Consider the following 18,090-nt stretch of genomic DNA (forward strand, 5'->3'; position numbering starts at 1 on the left):
TATTGTTTGCAGGAATCCTAGGACGAATTGCTTATCGAATCCCTGGAGAAACTCCAGGAGGAATTGCTAAGATATTCAGCCTATCAAGAGCCCTATCAAAACTGTATTTAATTTAGTTTAAGGCAATATACGATTAAGTAAACAGTCTGTACAGTTGAACTGAAGACGGTGTAAATAAATCTAAATCTAAAACTGGTCTAAAATGTATCATCGAAAACAATATTTCTTCCTGGAGCAATCTCTAGCAAAAGCCCTTGTGAAGAAATTGCTGTAAGAATTACGATAGAGATTATTCGTGAAAGAATTTTCGAAATAATTCCTGGAGAATTCTCTGGAAGAACCTCTGGAGATATGTTGAGAGGATTGTACCCCGTTTGGCATAAAGTCGTTTGGCATAAGGTCGTTTGGCATAAAGCCGTTTGGCATAAAGTCATTTGGCATAATGGCCGTTTGGCATAATGGTCATTTGGCATAATGGCCGTTTGGCATAATGATTGACTTAAAATAAATATTTCTTAAGCTTTTACCGAGCCCATAGCAAAAACAAGCGTGGTGTTCGTTCAGAGATTTTCCATTTTGTTGTGAAATTAGAGAGCATTACTAACTACAACTCGTGACGGGTCTCTACATCTCAGAAAAAAGAGTATCTTTGAGCTTGTTCGATATACATATTTGAAAACAGTAAATTGGCAAAGAAAGTTCGCAGTTATTCATCAAGGGAACGCTCATAGAATGTTTCGCTGTAGATCAAGCTCTGTCCCAGTTTGGACGTAACATTCGATGATAATTACTTGATAAAAGAATGGAATTTTTTTGCAAAATATCAAAAGCTCTAATCCAAAGATCAATCAATGCGACTGAATGCAAAAATTGCCTCTATACGAGAGCAGATTATTTTTCGTGTAAAATGTTTGAGGCTTTAACGCAAAAAAAAAATCTTTTCACAGCATAGATCAAATCAACAACACATCTTTTGAACAAAATATATGTGGCAAAACATTTGAACGGTTCAATATAAATTCCATGAATATGAATATGAAATACCAAGAACATCGTCTATTTTCGAGAGAAGGGAAATTTTGTGATTGAAATAAAACAACAAAATATAATAATGGTTAACATATAGCTTTACAAAATAATAAAATTAGAAACAGTATAAATTTAAAGAACAGCCTATTTTTAAAAGAAGGCAGAATTTATAATTAAACCAATAGAAGAATGGACGCCAAAAATTATTGCGGCATAATAAAACGAAAAGACATAAAAAGTGCGTTCAGAATCATCAAAGTGATTGTGCTACTTTTCCCCGAAAAGTGGTGACGAGAAAGAACGATAAACAGTCAAAAGAAGGAAGTATTTTGTCATTCTCGGTTATACACATGTTGGCAAAAAAGCTGAGGACGGTAAAACTCGAAAGAACCGCCAATTAAATAAAGAAGGGTGCATATTAGATGGTCAGTTCGTTAACCACCTCGATATGTATAAAGTTACGACAATTATGAGTGCTAAAAACTTTTCCAGGAAGTGGGCTAGTGGGGGAAACGGGATATTCGGGGAACTGGCATTCGGGAAAACGACATTTGGGGAAAAGTAGCACAACCCATCGAAGTAACTGCAGTAATCGATTTCTCATTTCGCTGATAATTTGAGCAGATCAATGTTATTGATTGCCGCCCTTTTGTCAGTTGGAAACAAAAAAAATACTTAAAAAATATATCTCCAAAGAACAGCCTATGCATAAAAGAAGGAAAATTTATTGAAATTTTAAATCAACAGTTTTCATACCTATAATTATGGTTAACATCATATTTATAAAAAAGAAGAACAATTAAAAGAAGGGTAAATTTGTGCTAAATATATATAAATCTTCAGTGCAAAAATTTGTTCCAATAGCGAAACTCAAAAGAAGAATTAATAATTGAAAGAAGGATAATTTCTGGATAAATAATAAAATACTTTCGGCAAATTTATTCAAGAGCGAATGATTGTTGAATAAAGTGTAATTTTGTATCCAGCAACATGCCTGATGTCATAAGAAAAATTCAATAGAAACGTAAAAACGAAAAATTGAGAAATTCTTGGTTTCAGACTCATTATCCCAAACGACTATTATGCCAAAGGACCATTATGCCAAACGACCATTATGCCAAATGACCATTATGCCAAACGGCTTTATGCCAAACGGCTTTATGCCAAACGGCTTTATGCCAAACGACTTTATGCCAAATGACCTACCACCGTTGAGAGTGATTCTTGAAGGAATATCTGAAGGTTTTCCTAAAAGGATGTCTGGTGCCCTATTTGAGCAGGTCTCAAAATTACGATTGATGTCAATAGTTATAATAGTTATAAGTTAGAATTCTGTCGAATGATTTCGATTCCTTATATTACATTTTTTTACTAATTTGGTAATGACGGACATAAAATTCAAGTATGATAACTTTATATTTAAGAGACCCATATAGCCTCAGCGGTAAACGCGCAGCTTTTCAGTAAGATAAAACTAATGGGCATGGGTTCGATTCCCACCGGTCGAGGATCCTTTCGGGTTGGAAATTTTTTCGACTTCCCAGGTATACAATATCATCATGCCTTGGCATATATACATAGGCAAAAATAGTCAGATGCCAAACCAGTCCGTAAATAAATGCTGAGAAGCAGGCTCTGTTCCACTAGGTGCGTAACGCTAGGTATATGTCATGGTGTCCATTTACATCTGGATGAAAAATCATGTATTTTGAGCCGTATTACATGTTGGTCGGAAAATGTCCACATCACACCCTAGCGGAACCGGTTCCGGAATACTCCGAAATGTTGGTCCTCTTGGTGCTCTTGTAAATCGGAATGAAAAACCATGAAATTTGAACCGTCGTTATATACATGTGTATGAACTGCTGAATATGATATACGCCAGTTTCCTTCTGAAACAGGTTCCAGGTTCCCTTATGCCCTTGTGCCCAGAATGGCCATACTGACAAACAATTTCCAGGGTTCCATTCTTGAGTTCCATATCTTTCATATAAAGCTAAAAGAACCAAAATCGGTTCAAAAATGGATTTTCGAGAGCGTTTTAAAGTCATGGGTCATTTTTTACCCTTAATGCATAATGTGTAACTTTTTCTTAATGCATTAGGAAGGTTAAGCATATACTTTTCGGAAATTTTGCTCAATTTTGTTATTATTTTTATTTCCTTACGTGTTAGTCAACGTCGCCTTGCCAATAGGTTTTTATTGAATAACTTTTTTCACAGTGGCGGGCCTTCATACAAAGGTCGGACAAAACCTCAAATACGTCAAAAATTGTTTGATATTGATATTGGATACTTGATATCATCCCGTTGAAAATAATTGGCAAATTGAGAATTCAATTTTTTAGTGGAATTTGTCCACATTATTTTTTTTTCATCCAATCGAATGAAAAGGCTATTATTACAAAAAATGGGTTGTAATGCATAAATTTGTTCATAAACCTGAACTAGAGATACATATTTAAGTTCCTTTTATTAAATTCAGTAAACTTTTAAACGGGTTATGGCACATTGTACTGATTTGAATGATGAAATATATAAATTATAATAAAAAATGAAAATGGAATTTTCACCTCTAGGGGCAAAGAGGGGCAAGAAAAACTGTTGCACCTCAGAAAGTATGGATTATTTTCTGCTTCATAATGAGTGACTCATTTTACCGAAATACTTCACATAAAACGGACGAAGCTTTAAAAACTTATCAAAATTTTGGAGGAAGATTGCGATGAACATTTTTTGCTACAACTAACAACTCAATGGATTAAAAATTATATAATTATATTCAAATGAAAGCCTATGCTTTCAAATGAAACCTATTGAGCTTAAATCGGTTTTGATTTCGTTAAGATACAGCTGTTTGAAGTTTGATAGGTAAACCATAGTTGATGAATTTTAAGCAGTCCAATATTGCTGACTTTCCCGCACTTACGATGCTGCCAAAAATCGAAAACAAAACAGATCACTCTCAAATTTTGAGAGATTATCACTGAATGCTATAGAAGTCTATAAAAAATATTAACAAGTGATTTTGAGAACATGAAATTTTGAGGTTTTGTCCGGCCATGCGCCACTGTGCAACGTATCAAAATTATTAAGGTATCCCGGGGCAAGTGAGAATCCGGGGTAAGTGGGGCGTTTCGTTATAGCTCAACTAGGAAAAGTTTTTTATTGGGGTATTCTTCCTGAAAGTTGAAGATACAATGACAAGGAATGTATTTTGTACTGAACATATTGTTATTTTTATTATCATGTGGTTCATGTAACAGTTGTCAGTTCAGCACCATTTTCAACTTGCATGACAAATTGTGACACGTTTCACGTCTTGCATTGACTCGCAAAAAATAAATGTGTTTTAAATCGAATTTCCATCAGTAAGCTATAATTTTTAGTATTATTACAAGCTGCTAACGATAAACCAGTATTTTGTTTTTATTTCATATGAAATTTTCGATGGTCTATCTGACCCTAAAATATATTTGTATCTGGGGTAAGTGGGACCTATCAAAACAAAAACCAGAATCAAAACTTTTCGTACACGTTCCATACATTTTGCTAGATAGTAGCACTAAAACATTCAAACAAATGATTTTTATCAAAAAAGATCAACCTCAAATTACGTAATTGCATAAGAGGGAGAAGAAAAGTGTTATTATTCTTTATTTTTTAATCATTTTTTTTTTGAAATACGACTTCAAAATTGAACAAACACACAGCTGAAATTTGAAATGTATCATGAGAACGATTACTTTTCTATGTTATTTGAACTTTATTTGTTATTTCAACCAAATTAAGTAGTGATGGAAAACAATTCCATCCCATAAGGTAGTTTTCTGCCATGCATATAAATATTAACAAAACATATTTATAATTTCGTCAATTATTTATTGTTTATGTGCTACACTGCCGTTATACGCATAATTGTCCCATGTTACTTTTTGTGCATTTTGGCTTTGTGTCACTAAACAGTTTATTTTTACGTATAGTTTTAGAAAACACTTACCAAAAATAAACTTTGTTCGGAAACTCAATGAAAAGCAAGTCAAGTCAATTTGTCCCATTGTTGAATTTCCACGCATAACTGTCCCACCACTGTATTTCTACGCATAACTGTCACACTATACAATTCGCTGCGCTGATCTCGAACAAACTATTCAGTTGTCAGTTATGAATAAGCTTGTGTTTGGGAAAATCGTTTTTAACATCTTCTTACGTTGGCTTTAAATCCCTTGTGGAACACAACCTGTTTTATGTGTATTATCGGGATGCATTCATCATTCAATTTCAGTTGAATTTTCTGAGTCAATCACAAAATTCTTCTAGTTTTGAAACCGCGGTCAACGAAATTCACCGTAATTTTGGATTCATCACGGGGAGTACTGAAATAATACCACTTGAAGAATCAGTAGCCACTTTAATTTCGAGTCTATGGCTTCATGATTTAGCAAACCAAGTCCAAATAAAAATAGTTCGAACGTTTTTCGATGACTTGGCCACATGCTGGGTTGTTTCGAATACCGGTTCACTGGTGTAAGTGGCCATTATACTGGCGAATCTGAAATCTGGCTTGCGGCGTAGCAATTTTCATGAATTTGCAAATCAAGTCTAAAGGTGGTTCAAATGTATTTGAATGACTTGACCACATGTCAGATTGTTCTGAATTCCCGGTTCCTTGGGGGAAATCGCTTCTAAGCGGTCGATTTTAAAACCTTGTTGGAAACATCAAACTTTATAAATTCCTAAATCAAGGCTAAAGAAGGGTACTTCAACGGTTCTTTTTTTTTTGTTGGGATTTGAACCACTGCGACCATTAATTGATCTATTGTGGTATACCCCTGTTTACTATCGTAACGTGCTCAGTACGGAGAGTTACCATTCAGGATAACTGCCGTTATCTGATGATGCGAGGTATCCCAATCCGGAATGACCTTTAAAATAAATTTAACTACTAGGTTAGAGTTCTCTAACCAAATTTCAGAAGGATTTAGAATGCCCTTGTTCAAATATGTTTTCCTACTTGCAAATAATGCTGGACAGTCACAAAGCAGATGTTGAGAGGTCTCTTTTGACGTTAACTACGTCTTACGGCAGTATACTGGGTGTCAATTGAAAATCTAAAATGTTGCGACCGTCACGAAATTATGTAAGATTTTTCATGGTAATAACTCAGCCATTTATCGGTAGATTTTCAATATTTTCCCACCAATCGGTCCGAAATTTATACAACATTTTACTCAAATGGAGAAAACTTTTGATTTTTGACGATAGACTGTCGAAAATTGGGAGAATGTCGACCCCTTCCTTACGCAACCAAACTCATTCATATTGTCTTCCACGATTCCTTTGGGTTAGCTAGTGCACTATAAAAGCAGACCAATTTCTGCTTCTTCGCGCATTCTTCTTTTGACGTTAACTACGTCTTACGGAAATATACTGAGTGTCAATTAAAAATCTAAAATGTTGGGACCGTCACGATATTATGTTATAGTTTGAACTAAAGGAAGGCTGCAACTATGAAAATCGACTAAAATTCAAATGCAAAAAATCACTTGGCGTAGTTAACGTCATGCGGTCGTGTCTTGTACCCAACCCCCTCTGATTTTTCACAGCCACAAAACCGACAGACATCAATTTGACTTAGACTTATCTTTTTCAAATGATATCTTGCCGGACAGTGTCCCGTAAGCAGCCCAATAAATATTCTTAGTGATTTTTTATTTAAATTCAAGATTTTTTCCGTTATTTGTTTGTTTGGAGTTATGAAGAGTTTCGATTGCATTAGATTTTTTATAGCTTTCCAATTCAACTGAATCATATTGTCTTTCCATTGCTTTAATTCCAATTGTGTTACACATTTAGATATTCCACAGAAAGGTTCTGGTCCTACATACTGAGAACTTGCGCCTTGTCTGGCAAGTAAATCGGCTTTCTCGTTTCCTTCAATCCCACAATGGCCTGGCAACGGTTCTTGGATGACTTGATAACATGCCAGGTTTTTTAAGATACCCTGTTCCCCAGAGGCCATTATATTGGTGGGCCTGAGATAGGTTGCGACATATCAAACTTGATGAAGTCAAGAAGAAGTCAAAGTCAAGTCAAAAGAAGAATAGTGCAAAAGGTTTTGGATGACCTGGCCACATACTGGGTTATTCCGAATAATTGGCTCTTCGGTGCTAGTGGCAAATATGTTAGTGGTTCTAAAACTTAATTTGCGATGTATCAAATATCATGATTTTGCAAACAAAGTCCAAAGAAATGTCAAATCGTGTGAAAATTTGTGTCGTGAATTTTGAGTTGAATATTTACTCCGCATAATAACCTTGAATTCGCAGACGAGTTTCTGTCAAGCATGCAGCTGGAAGAGTCGATATAGGAATTTATTGCATCTTATGAACTCTCTAACTTACTCAACCATTCTTTCTTTCACAAACTCATACATTTTCTCATTATCACACATACATAAAACTTTGCTTTCCATCCCAAACTATCAAATCTTTCTTCACTTCCCCACACGTGGCTCCGTTTGGCACATGTCACTTGAGCCTTCTTTAGGTGCCTTAACATAGTCTTGAGGTTATACGTCCTCTACATTCGGTACAATCTATACGTAACCATGGTCATCTACAGCCGTATGTTTAGCACCAGAGCTGGTTAATATCAATCATATCAGCTGATGGCTGATGGTCTAAAACTATCGCTATCACTTGCGAGCTATCAATATCACTTTGATTTGACAACCAACAGCAGTGATGCGACATCGCACTCTAGATCATAATCACTGTGGAATAAGTGATCACGTGGTAATTATCCATGCTATTACTGTTTTTCGGTGACCAACAAATAGTTTCAACCTATCTGCAACACTGTCAAAAATATCGTACTGATAAATTGCCATTTTAACTGGTTAATTTAAGACTAAACTTATCCCATCAGTGATATCCATAGTCTATCGCCATCAATGCACTTGTGATGGAGTAGACAGCATGACATTGATATGATGTAAATTGATCCGCGTTGATAGTGACAGCGAGCAACTCTGTTTAGCACATAATTGGTCACTACTATCAGTCACTGACAATCAGTGGGACTGTTATGCGTAGAAATTCATCAACATCCCGGTATTTCTAGGCATAACAGTCCCACTTTGAATTTCGTAGCTCCATTTACTTTATTCCCATAATACAAACTCTTGACTCTAATAAACACGCTATTCTTTATACTATTGAAAAGATTTTAATTTAATTTACCACACACCTGGTCAATACGAGGCCAAAATGTGTTAAAATCTTTAAACGCGTTTTTCTCGATTGCATATTTTGGAACATGGGACAATTATGCGTATAACGGCAGTGTAATTGGAATTTGTTTGTTTTTACTGGGGTGAACCCAAACTTTTGCACGGGAGTGTAATTAGAAATGCATGCATTTACATGAAATTGGATGACTAATTATTTTTTTCAAAACCACACAACGCGAATCCGTCGATCGACTAACAAGAGCTTGCAACAGAATGAACGTATCAAACACTCTTCAGTCCATTGGTGCAAAATGTCACTGTACTCACTTTTTTCGTTTAGTGATTGTGGAGATGCAGATATATTCTCGGTCGCTAGAAGCAACAATAATTACACATTAACATTCCTTCGCCATCCCAACTGTAAGGACTTGGCTTGCGCCCGAGAGTAAGCGAAGTACAGTTCTTACTAGATTCAATCAATCACGGAGTAAAAACCATTGACATGTACAGTCAGTCTATGTCTATATTTTTGAGGTGTCTACCAGACTGTTTCCTAATATCCTCTTCCTACACATATTTTTCAAGGAATCTTCTGTGATTGTTCATATATTTGTTTAGGGATACATCCAGAGACTACTCTAGGAGTCCTTCCAGAAATTCTTCATAAAGATTTCTGCACCAATTCTTCCATGAATTTGTTTTGCTATTGTCCTAGAGATTCTTAGAGATGTTCCGAGGAGTTCTTCTACAATTTGCTCCAGAATGTACTTTATCAGGGATGAATATAAAAACTGTCCCAGTAATTCTTCCAAGATTTCCTTCAGAGTGCCTTAATTCTTTTATCGTTTTCCTGGTTTAAGCTCTTGGATGTTTCCCATATACAGGGGATAGGCAAAATGATTGAGATAGGCAAAATTTTGCCCAAATTCAAATGCTTATAACTTTATGAAAAATGGATGAAATTGGATGCATCTGGAAGCAGTCTTCGGTGTCCAGTGGCCAATATGCATGGCCAAGAAAGTTCCTAAAACTGGACCAAATTTGCCGTCGACTGCTTCTAGATGCATCCAATTTCATCCATTTTTCATAAAGTTATAAGCATTTGAATTTGGGCAAAATTTTGCCTATCTCAATCATTTTGCCTATCCCCTGTATTCTTACAGGAATTCTTATGGCCTTACTGAGGAATTTCGTAGAGTGATTGTTCCAGGAATTGTCAAGAATTCCTGGAGAATTTCCTTGAACCCATCTCCAAGGCTTGTGGACTTTCTAGTACAATTGTTTGGAGGATATTTAAAGGAAGACCTGAAAGAACGTTTGAAGGAATTTCTATATCAATTTATGAAAGAATCCTTTGAAATACTACTAGTTAAATTCTTGAAGCTTTGAACATTTAGGAGGAATATACCTTGGGAAGTCCATAAAATATTTATTGTCATCTTGGAAGGAAACTTTAAATCAACTACACTGGGTCATCTATTCACAATTATTAATCATATCTGCGGCAAAGTTGTTCAGTAGCTGACCGAAGAATTTGTCAAGAAATTCGAGATTTTGACACTAGGTGACGCAATAGCGACCGTTAAATTTTTGTTCAGCATATATTTCAGAATCCTGACCACTTCGAAAGATTGCGCTAGTGAAATTTGTCAGCTTTCTTTAACTCGATTCTGAAGGGATGATAGATTGAGTTTGGTAGATATCGAGTTATTATCACAACTGAGAGATTGAAGGTAGTCATGATAACCAACTTTCAATATAGTTATATAACTCGACACCGAGATATGAAATATCGCGTTACGAACAATTAACTGTAACAAAAATAGTTAGAGAATATAAATAAGAGCTCAACTTACCGATAGACCATCTTGGCTTTGGTGTTCTTCACCCGGAAGTAGAACCACTGCGTGTGCCGATTGGTGTACATGTCCGGCCGCAGGTACAGCTCGTAGTACGTCGGGGTGATCTTGATGGCCCGGCCCAGGTTGCCGCTCTCGAACCGCGACTCGAACACCAGATCGTCCGGATCGAACGCATTCGGGTGGGCCGTCGGCTGGGCCTTGGAACCGCCGACCGTCGAGCGGCTAAACTGTGGAACGGAAGCAGTCGATGGTGAACCTTGGTATTCGGTAGACGCGGGTAGTGTGTCGTTGTGAAGTGGATTGTGTTGTAACCGTATGGCTGCTGTGGAGTTGAGGTGCATCAGTGTCGGTGCCGATTGGATTTCGTGCTTGCTCTGCTCGCCCTCCGAGTCGTTATCGGATTCCGGCTCGCTGGCGTAGAAGTTTGCGGTGTTGCCGGGGACATTGCCCGGAGACCGTGGTCCACTGTTCCGAACGGGACTTGCGGAGTTCGATGAACTCGCCCCACGATCAACGCCTTCTTCCTCTTCTTGGTCTTTGCCACACGAGCCCGAAGAAGGTTCAGGACGTGGTTGTTCCAAAGCCATCTTCCTCAGCTGTTCCCGAGTGAAGATCTCCTCTTCGGCATTGATCTGATCATAGGTCAGATTCAAGTCAAACTCGCTTGGACCGTATCGCAGGACTCCGCTGTCTTCAGCCCCGGACGATCCTTCCTCTTCCCCTTCGCTATAGCCAAAGTAGTGCCACTGGGAGTCGTCGTCTAGCTCCAGCACCGGACTGCTGTAGTAGCGATCCTGTCCGGATGGAAAATCGTTACTCGCACCGGATTGATCGTCAGCGTGGTCTAGAAATTGCGCCCGATTAGCTCGACATTCGAAAGCATTGGTCCGGGGGGTGGAACGGGTTAGCGGAAGCTTTCGGCGGGTTAGCTTTGCTGCCTTGGGAGGAGGCGGCGGTGTTGGCGAGAGACTCGGGGAGCTCGAAGAGCTGGAAGCACTGGTCTGCTTGATTTTGGGCGTTTAGGTGTTTTATTCGAGGCGATTATTTGTTAGTGTGAGGAAGCGATGGCAAAAGAAAGATCCGTTTTAGAGTTTTGCTCACAGGACAGACGTGGCACAGATATTGAACGGGACATTTGGACACATTTGTTCTTCATTTGAAAGTTTGATGGTTAGCAGAAGCATTAATGGCAGGTAGAGCAGATAGGTCACTCTCATAACGACAACATGGCACGTCAACTCTCACATCAGTTATCGTATTATCAGGCTATGGCATTATTGAAATGGTGTACAGTATGCACTTGTTATCCTGACGAAAAATTCTTCAGTCCTATTTTTGAATTGTTATATTGAAATCGTGTGTATAGCATAGCGAAATGTTTTTCAAATTCCGGTAAAATTAATAGTCAGGAACATAATCTACCTAAACGGTTATGTTTCAGACTATTAATAATTGAATTTTGAGAGAACTTTAAAAAAAATCAAACAAAATTCTTATAATGTAGAATGTAGATGTACCAATAGTGGAGGTACTAAGCAAGATTGAACTTCATTTAACCGCCTTTATTCAAGAAGCGCAATAAATGTACATGTTAATGTTGTAACGGGAAGTAACGACCATTGACTTAATGAGAAAAATGATTTCATCGCAGTAATCCACGGTATGTCAGTGAGAAATAATACGTCCACTATTGGTACACTGTTCCTTTAGCTGCGGTATATTTTTAATTTGTGTTCCTATAGTTGCGGTATCCGTTGTTTTTTTTTATGGGATCCTCCACTATAGGAACACTTTACCGCAACTATTGGTACAAGTATGAAAAGTTTTAGCAATTTTAGTGATATTTCATCAGTTCTAAACCAATTTGTACGATCTTTTCAACTGGTTTAGCTGAAAAGCTGCGCGTCTACCGCCACGATTACCATATTATGGGCATCTGGAGCATAACATTATTATATCCGAATACCATTTCCGTTATGGCCAAATTAGAAAAAAAAAGACAATATAAGTAATCGAAATCATTTGGCAAGTCATAATTCTTGTTTTTTGTTTATATGCACGAGTAAAAATACATTTTATCGCTTAGGAATTAAAACTTTTGACAGAAATTGAAATTTTGGTACAAGTTCCAGTAAATCCTCCAGGAAAACCTCCAAAGATTCCTTCAAGAATTCCTCTCGAAATATCTCCAGAAACTTGTTCAGAGATTTCTCCAAAAATTCTTTCGAATATTCCTCCAATGATTTTACCAGGAATTCCTCCAAGACAATCTCTACCGTAATCCTTACAGCGATTTCTCCAGAGATTCCACTAGCAGATTTGCCAGAGGGTTCCGGGTCATTTGACCGACTGTCGTTTGGCCGAAATTGAAAACAATAGTGAATTACAGTTAGCATGCATGTGTAATTAATTTCAAAGCTGATTTTCAAAGAACAGTACGTTTTTAAAGAAGGATTAATCATCTTTAGTGTTAGTTCAAGGAACATTCAATGCACAATGGTCGGGCTCCATATAAAGGGGCGACCAAAACTACCAAAAACGTTTTTGAGATTTTTATGATTGTTTTAATTTTAAAATATACTTCATGTGTCATATTATTATGATCCCTAATTGAAATTGAACTTAAATTTAAATTTCTATAGTTTTTATGACGGCAAACCGGCTGAAGTCAAAAAATTGAAAAATGTAACAATAAAATAAAACACAAAATTTATAAATTAGGAATGCAATATTTCCCCAAAGTTACCCACTATCTGAAAGCTTATGGTTCAACACTTTTATCCAGCATAATGATGGAAAAAAAATATTTGGTTAAAGTTTTAATACTATTCAATATTACAGTTTAGTAATTTTGATGATTTTGAACATGAAAAACAACTCTTGTCGCGTCATGTCGCCGCCATTTCGAATATTGCACATCAAAAAGCATCCTTAGATCTTACAAAAAACCTTTAAAATTTTTGCAGAAGTTTGCTGATTTGCAAGTTAGAGCTATTTTAAAAATTCATTATTTTACATTTATTTTGACGATATTTTTCATACAACGTTTATTTAAAATATATCTAACCACTATTCATAAACATTTTGATCAAACTCGATCAAATTTAAACAAAATTTGTGCTTTCAGCCCAGTTTGATAACAATTTTAATTTAAAAAAAATATTTTTTTCAAAGTGACGTAATATGTGAATAACCCCTTCTGAAACAACAAAAACGTCAAATAACATATTCAGATTACATATTTCATCGATTAAGGCGATAAAAATAGTTCTGGCCAAACTTCACTTTTTTCCGACCATTGTGCAATGCTGAAAAAAGAACATCCTAAATGTAAGCAATTATTCACTTCTGTGCTAGTAGTAATAGCTGCCATTATAGGTTTACGCATTGCTTTTGTAATAAGCTTTGCTACATAGCATTGATTTGCTTCAATCATTCTGATAGTACATAGTAAATTAATTATTTGTTAGCAATCACAAGTTTGGCTTCTTCTTTTTATAACGGAGAAACAGTGAGTTTCATTAACGTAAGTGTTCACCGAGTCGTTCGGTTTAATTTTTAATAAGACTCTCTATGAACATGTTATAAACCTTAATTCCTATAACTATGCAAAAATGTCAAATATTGATGAACAGCCTATGATCAAAAGAAGGAAAAATCTCTTATAAAACTTTAAGCTAGTGTAAAGCAATTAATTTTTATATCAGTACAACTATGATTTAATAAAATGTTTTAAAGGAGGTAAAATTCCCAATTAAAAACACAAGCTAAATTATTGCCAATAGTAATGTAACCAATACAAGTTGAAAGAATTGTCTATGTTTAAAAAAAGGAAAAAAAAAAATCTTATGAAATTATCAAAAACATTGCAAACCCTAGCACACCGTTGCACAGTGGGAAAAAAACGTAACAAACCGAAGAAGAATTCTGTATCTTCTGAACGCAACGAGTAATCCTTGAGAAAATACCTGTATCTTATGTAAAAATGTCTAAGGAATTGAATGAAAGTGGTTCTGATGGCCGCACGGATCGTTATAATGCCCGTTTTATCCAAATTCCCCATTTTTATTAGGTTTTTGATAAGATTTCTCACATTATATGCAGGGAAACTGTGTATGAGCTATTAAAATAACGATTTTTAGACGATAAGAATATGAAAATGTGAGTGCAGGAGCTATACCTGACCGCACGGATCGTTATCATGCTCATTTCACCCGAATTCCCCATTTTATCAGCTTTTTCCATGTGATTTATCAAATTATACACAGGAAAATCGTTTATTAGCTATTGACATTACTGTTCGCGTTGGTAGCCCAGAGACGTATCAACCAGAGTCTTGACGCGAGTTCAGAACTTCATCCTGAATGAACTGATAGTTTTGATTATTCTCTTGGAATACCCATTCGCCCAAATGGCGTTCGACCAAATAGCATTCGGTCAAATGGCCGGACACCTGCCAGAGATTCCTTCAGGAAGAATGTTTGTTTGCTACCAGATTCCCTAGACCGGTTCCGATAGGACTTCAGAAATACCCTTAGCGTTAAGGATTTCAGGTGTTCCTCCAGTAGGGTGGGGCTTATTTCCAAAAATCTTCCGTAGCCAGGATTTACAAAGTGGAAAATGATTATCAGTCCCAAAATAATATCCTGTGAAAAAATGAGAATTTTCGGTGAAGGTTTAGAGGTGGCGCAAAGGGCGTAAGTGCAATTTTCCCATTTAAGTGAACTCTGAAAAAATTGGGTATGCTTTTCAGCTTGTTTTGGTGATTTTAGGACCCTTAAGGGCAAAAAATCACCTCAAAATTGCGATATCTCTACTCCTTTAGATGATATTTGACAAAATATATTTATGCATGCGATTTTTGGCCCTTGTATAGGTTACGCTGACTGATTACTATGAATTCGAATAAGCATATGATTAGCTGGGGAGAATTCCTATGCTAGTAAAATGGAGCGAAGAGCAAAGAAGAATGAGAGAAAGAACAAAGAATACAGAAGAATGTACGGTGGGGTGGGTTAAACAGTTGGGAGGGTGAAACTAGTGATGTGTTGAGTGTAACTGAGGAATCTTGTAAAATCTCGATTTTACGCAATGGAGAAAAGTTCCAGTAGAAAACGATGATTATATTGACTTCTATTTAATATTACCTACTTCAGAAATATTTCGAGCAATGTTTTTCAAGTAGGGGAAGAGCACCAATTTTTGACCCATCTCTAGTTTTTGACCCATGCATACGATTTTAGATTACTCTTGATAGAAAAATTGCAGTAACGGCTAAAATGTCCTCAACTCCATGCGAAGTTTAATCATTATTCTCCTGGTAGGTAAAGATAAATGCATGTCCACTTCACTGCTTTAGTTCAATAATCGTTCGGTTTTTTTTCCTGGATTTTGATAGCAATTTATCGAAATGGACCGTTGCAAAATATACATCCTGAAAATTCAGCCACACAAAGGATTAATTAAATTCATAACAAATTTATATAAGCATTTATATATACATAGGACATCCTGTGAAAATTCCTTCATGTAGCTCTGTCGCAATTCCTAAAAAAATATGTTTCAGAACTGTGAAGCTTAATTTTTGTTATATTTCGAGAGGTTTTCAACCTGAAGTGCTTTATCTCTTGCACCCTATAGAAGCTCGTGCAGTAATATGAATTTCGACTACCGATTTTTTCCTTTGATTTTTGTTTATATACATCCATTTCATATACAGATGTAGAACGATGTATTGAACTTCAACTGCATTTTCGTTTGTCCGAAGTTATGTTGAAGGTGTTGTGGCAAAAGTGAAGTATTGGAAGCCCAAACGCAATTAATTGTTGAAGTGGCATCATAATCCAGAAATTCCTGTGGACATTCTAAGAGGAAGTGTTACTGCTAGAAAGCAGAAATCGTTTATGAATTTACCTAATAAGGATATATCGTGCGGGATCAAAATCCGAACACGTATGAAATGAATCTAAACTCTTCCACTTCATATAAAACTCCTTCTATTTGTATGCAGTGTACGGATTTTGAGCCTGTATGGGTTTAGGCTCCTCTGTAATTTCTTTCAGATTATAAAAGCAATTGCTGGAGTTATATTGAACGGGCATTCTAAAATACAAAATTAGTGTTAAACTTGCATATAATCACATCTCATACATCAAACCGAGATATTTTCACGGTTCCGTAGTTCATTCTAATATAATATCATCAGTTACACCTTCCCTTGTTTAACTCACCCCACCTTACATTCTTCTGTGTCCTTTGTTCTTTCTCTCATTCTTCTTTGCTCGTTGTTCCATTCTACTTACATAGGAATCCGCCCCAGCTATTCATATGCTAATTCGGGTTCATGGTAATCAGTCAGCGTAACCTATACAAGGGCCAAAAATCGCATGTATAAAATATATTTCGTCAAATATCATCTGAAGGAGTGGAGACATCGCAATTTTGAGGTGATTTTTTGCCCTTAAGGGTCCTAAAATCACCAAAACAAGCTGAAAAGCATACCCAATTTTTTCAGAGTTCACTTAAATGAGGAAATTGCACTTACGCCCTTTGCGCCACCTCTAAACCTTCACCGAAAATTCTCATTTTTTCACAGGATATTATTTTGGGACTGATAATCATTTTCCACTTTGTAAATCCTGACTACGGAAGATTTTTGGAAATAAGCCCCACCCTATTCCTCCAGTTATTCCTTTATGGATTATTCTAAATTTTTTTGGAGGGATATTTCTACAGGGATTTTAGCAACTTCTCCAGGAGTTTCTGCCGGAATGCCTCCAGTGATTCTTTCAGTTGAATCTTGAATGGGAATTCTCCAGAAACTTCTGCAAGGATTTCTCAGGCAACTTTTTCAAGCATTATTGCAGAGATTTTCAATTTCTTCAAGGATTACTTCAGATATGTGTCCAATGATTTCTCCAGAACTTCCTCACGTAGTCCTCTCGATTCCTCTAGGAATTATTCCTGAGATTTCCTCCAAGAATTCTTCCAGAAATTTCACTAGAAATTCATCTAGGGATTCTACCAGAAATAACTTCATGAATTCGACATTTTATAATAAAGATTCGTAGATAAAACCCATATTTCGACTCTCAACCAGCTCATCCTTTGAGCAATTTCTAAAGGAAACCATGTAAATTTTTTTTTCTGGAGCAACCCTTGGATAAATTCCTGAAGAAAAAGCTAAAGAAATCTTTGCAGGAATCCCTCCTCCTGTAGGAGTCTCTAAAGGATTATCTAAGTTAATTACTGAAGAACTCCTGGAAACCCTGAAGAATCCTTGGAGGTATCCCAGAAAGAATCACTGTAGTAGAGATTTTGTTAGTGGAATCGGTAGAAAAGTCCCTAAAAAACCTTTAGAGATTTTTCTAAAGAAATACCTGAAACAATCCTTGGAGGAATCCATGAAGATATTTCTGATGGAATACCTGGAGAAATCCCTGGAGGAATCCATGAAGATATTTTCCAAAAGGAATTTTTGTAGAGATTTTCTTAGGATAAATTCTGATGAAATTACTGCAGGATTCCATGGGAGAATCTCTGGAGGAATTGCAAGAGGAACTCTTGGAGTAATCCTCGGAGGATCATTGGACGCCACGACCGAATCCCTGGAGAAATTCCTGGGGAATCCCTAGAGAATTGTCTGGAGGAATCCTTGGAGTAAGTCATGTAACGATTTTCCTGGTAGTATCTCTGGGAGAATGTCTAGAGGAAATTCCATATCCTTTGAGGAATACACGTAAGAAATTCTGGAGAAACCACTATAGAAATATATTCAGCAATCTTTGAAGAAATTTTCCTGGTGTAACTCCTGGAGGAATTCCTGGAGAAAGCCTTGAAGATATTTCTGCAAGAGTCCTTGTAGAGATTTCCTGGAAGAATCCTTGGAGAAATATCTGAAAGATTTCCTGGTGGAATCTCTGAAGGAATACCACAAGAAATCGTTTTGCAAATCCCTGGAGAAATC

The 18,090-nt window shown here is 36.5% G+C and overlaps 2 protein-coding genes across 2 annotated transcripts in view; one reads left to right on the top strand and one right to left on the bottom strand.

The window, feature by feature from the left end:
• The window catches only part of LOC5568128 (probable glutamine-dependent NAD(+) synthetase), a 380,498-nt gene that overhangs the window by 91,120 nt on the left and 271,288 nt on the right, over positions 1-18,090 (top strand). The window lies entirely within an intron of this gene.
• Positions 1-18,090, bottom strand: part of LOC5565478 — a 157,858-nt gene that overhangs the window by 74,488 nt on the left and 65,280 nt on the right. Inside the window, exon 4 of the mRNA XM_021837247.1 lies at positions 10,119-10,968. Within this exon, the coding sequence (XP_021692939.1) occupies positions 10,119-10,968 (850 nt within the window). The remainder of the gene's footprint in view (positions 1-10,118; positions 10,969-18,090) is intronic.

Source organism: Aedes aegypti, chromosome 1, assembly GCF_002204515.2.
Source record: "Aedes aegypti strain LVP_AGWG chromosome 1, AaegL5.0 Primary Assembly, whole genome shotgun sequence".
NCBI lineage: Eukaryota > Metazoa > Arthropoda > Insecta > Diptera > Culicidae > Aedes > Aedes aegypti.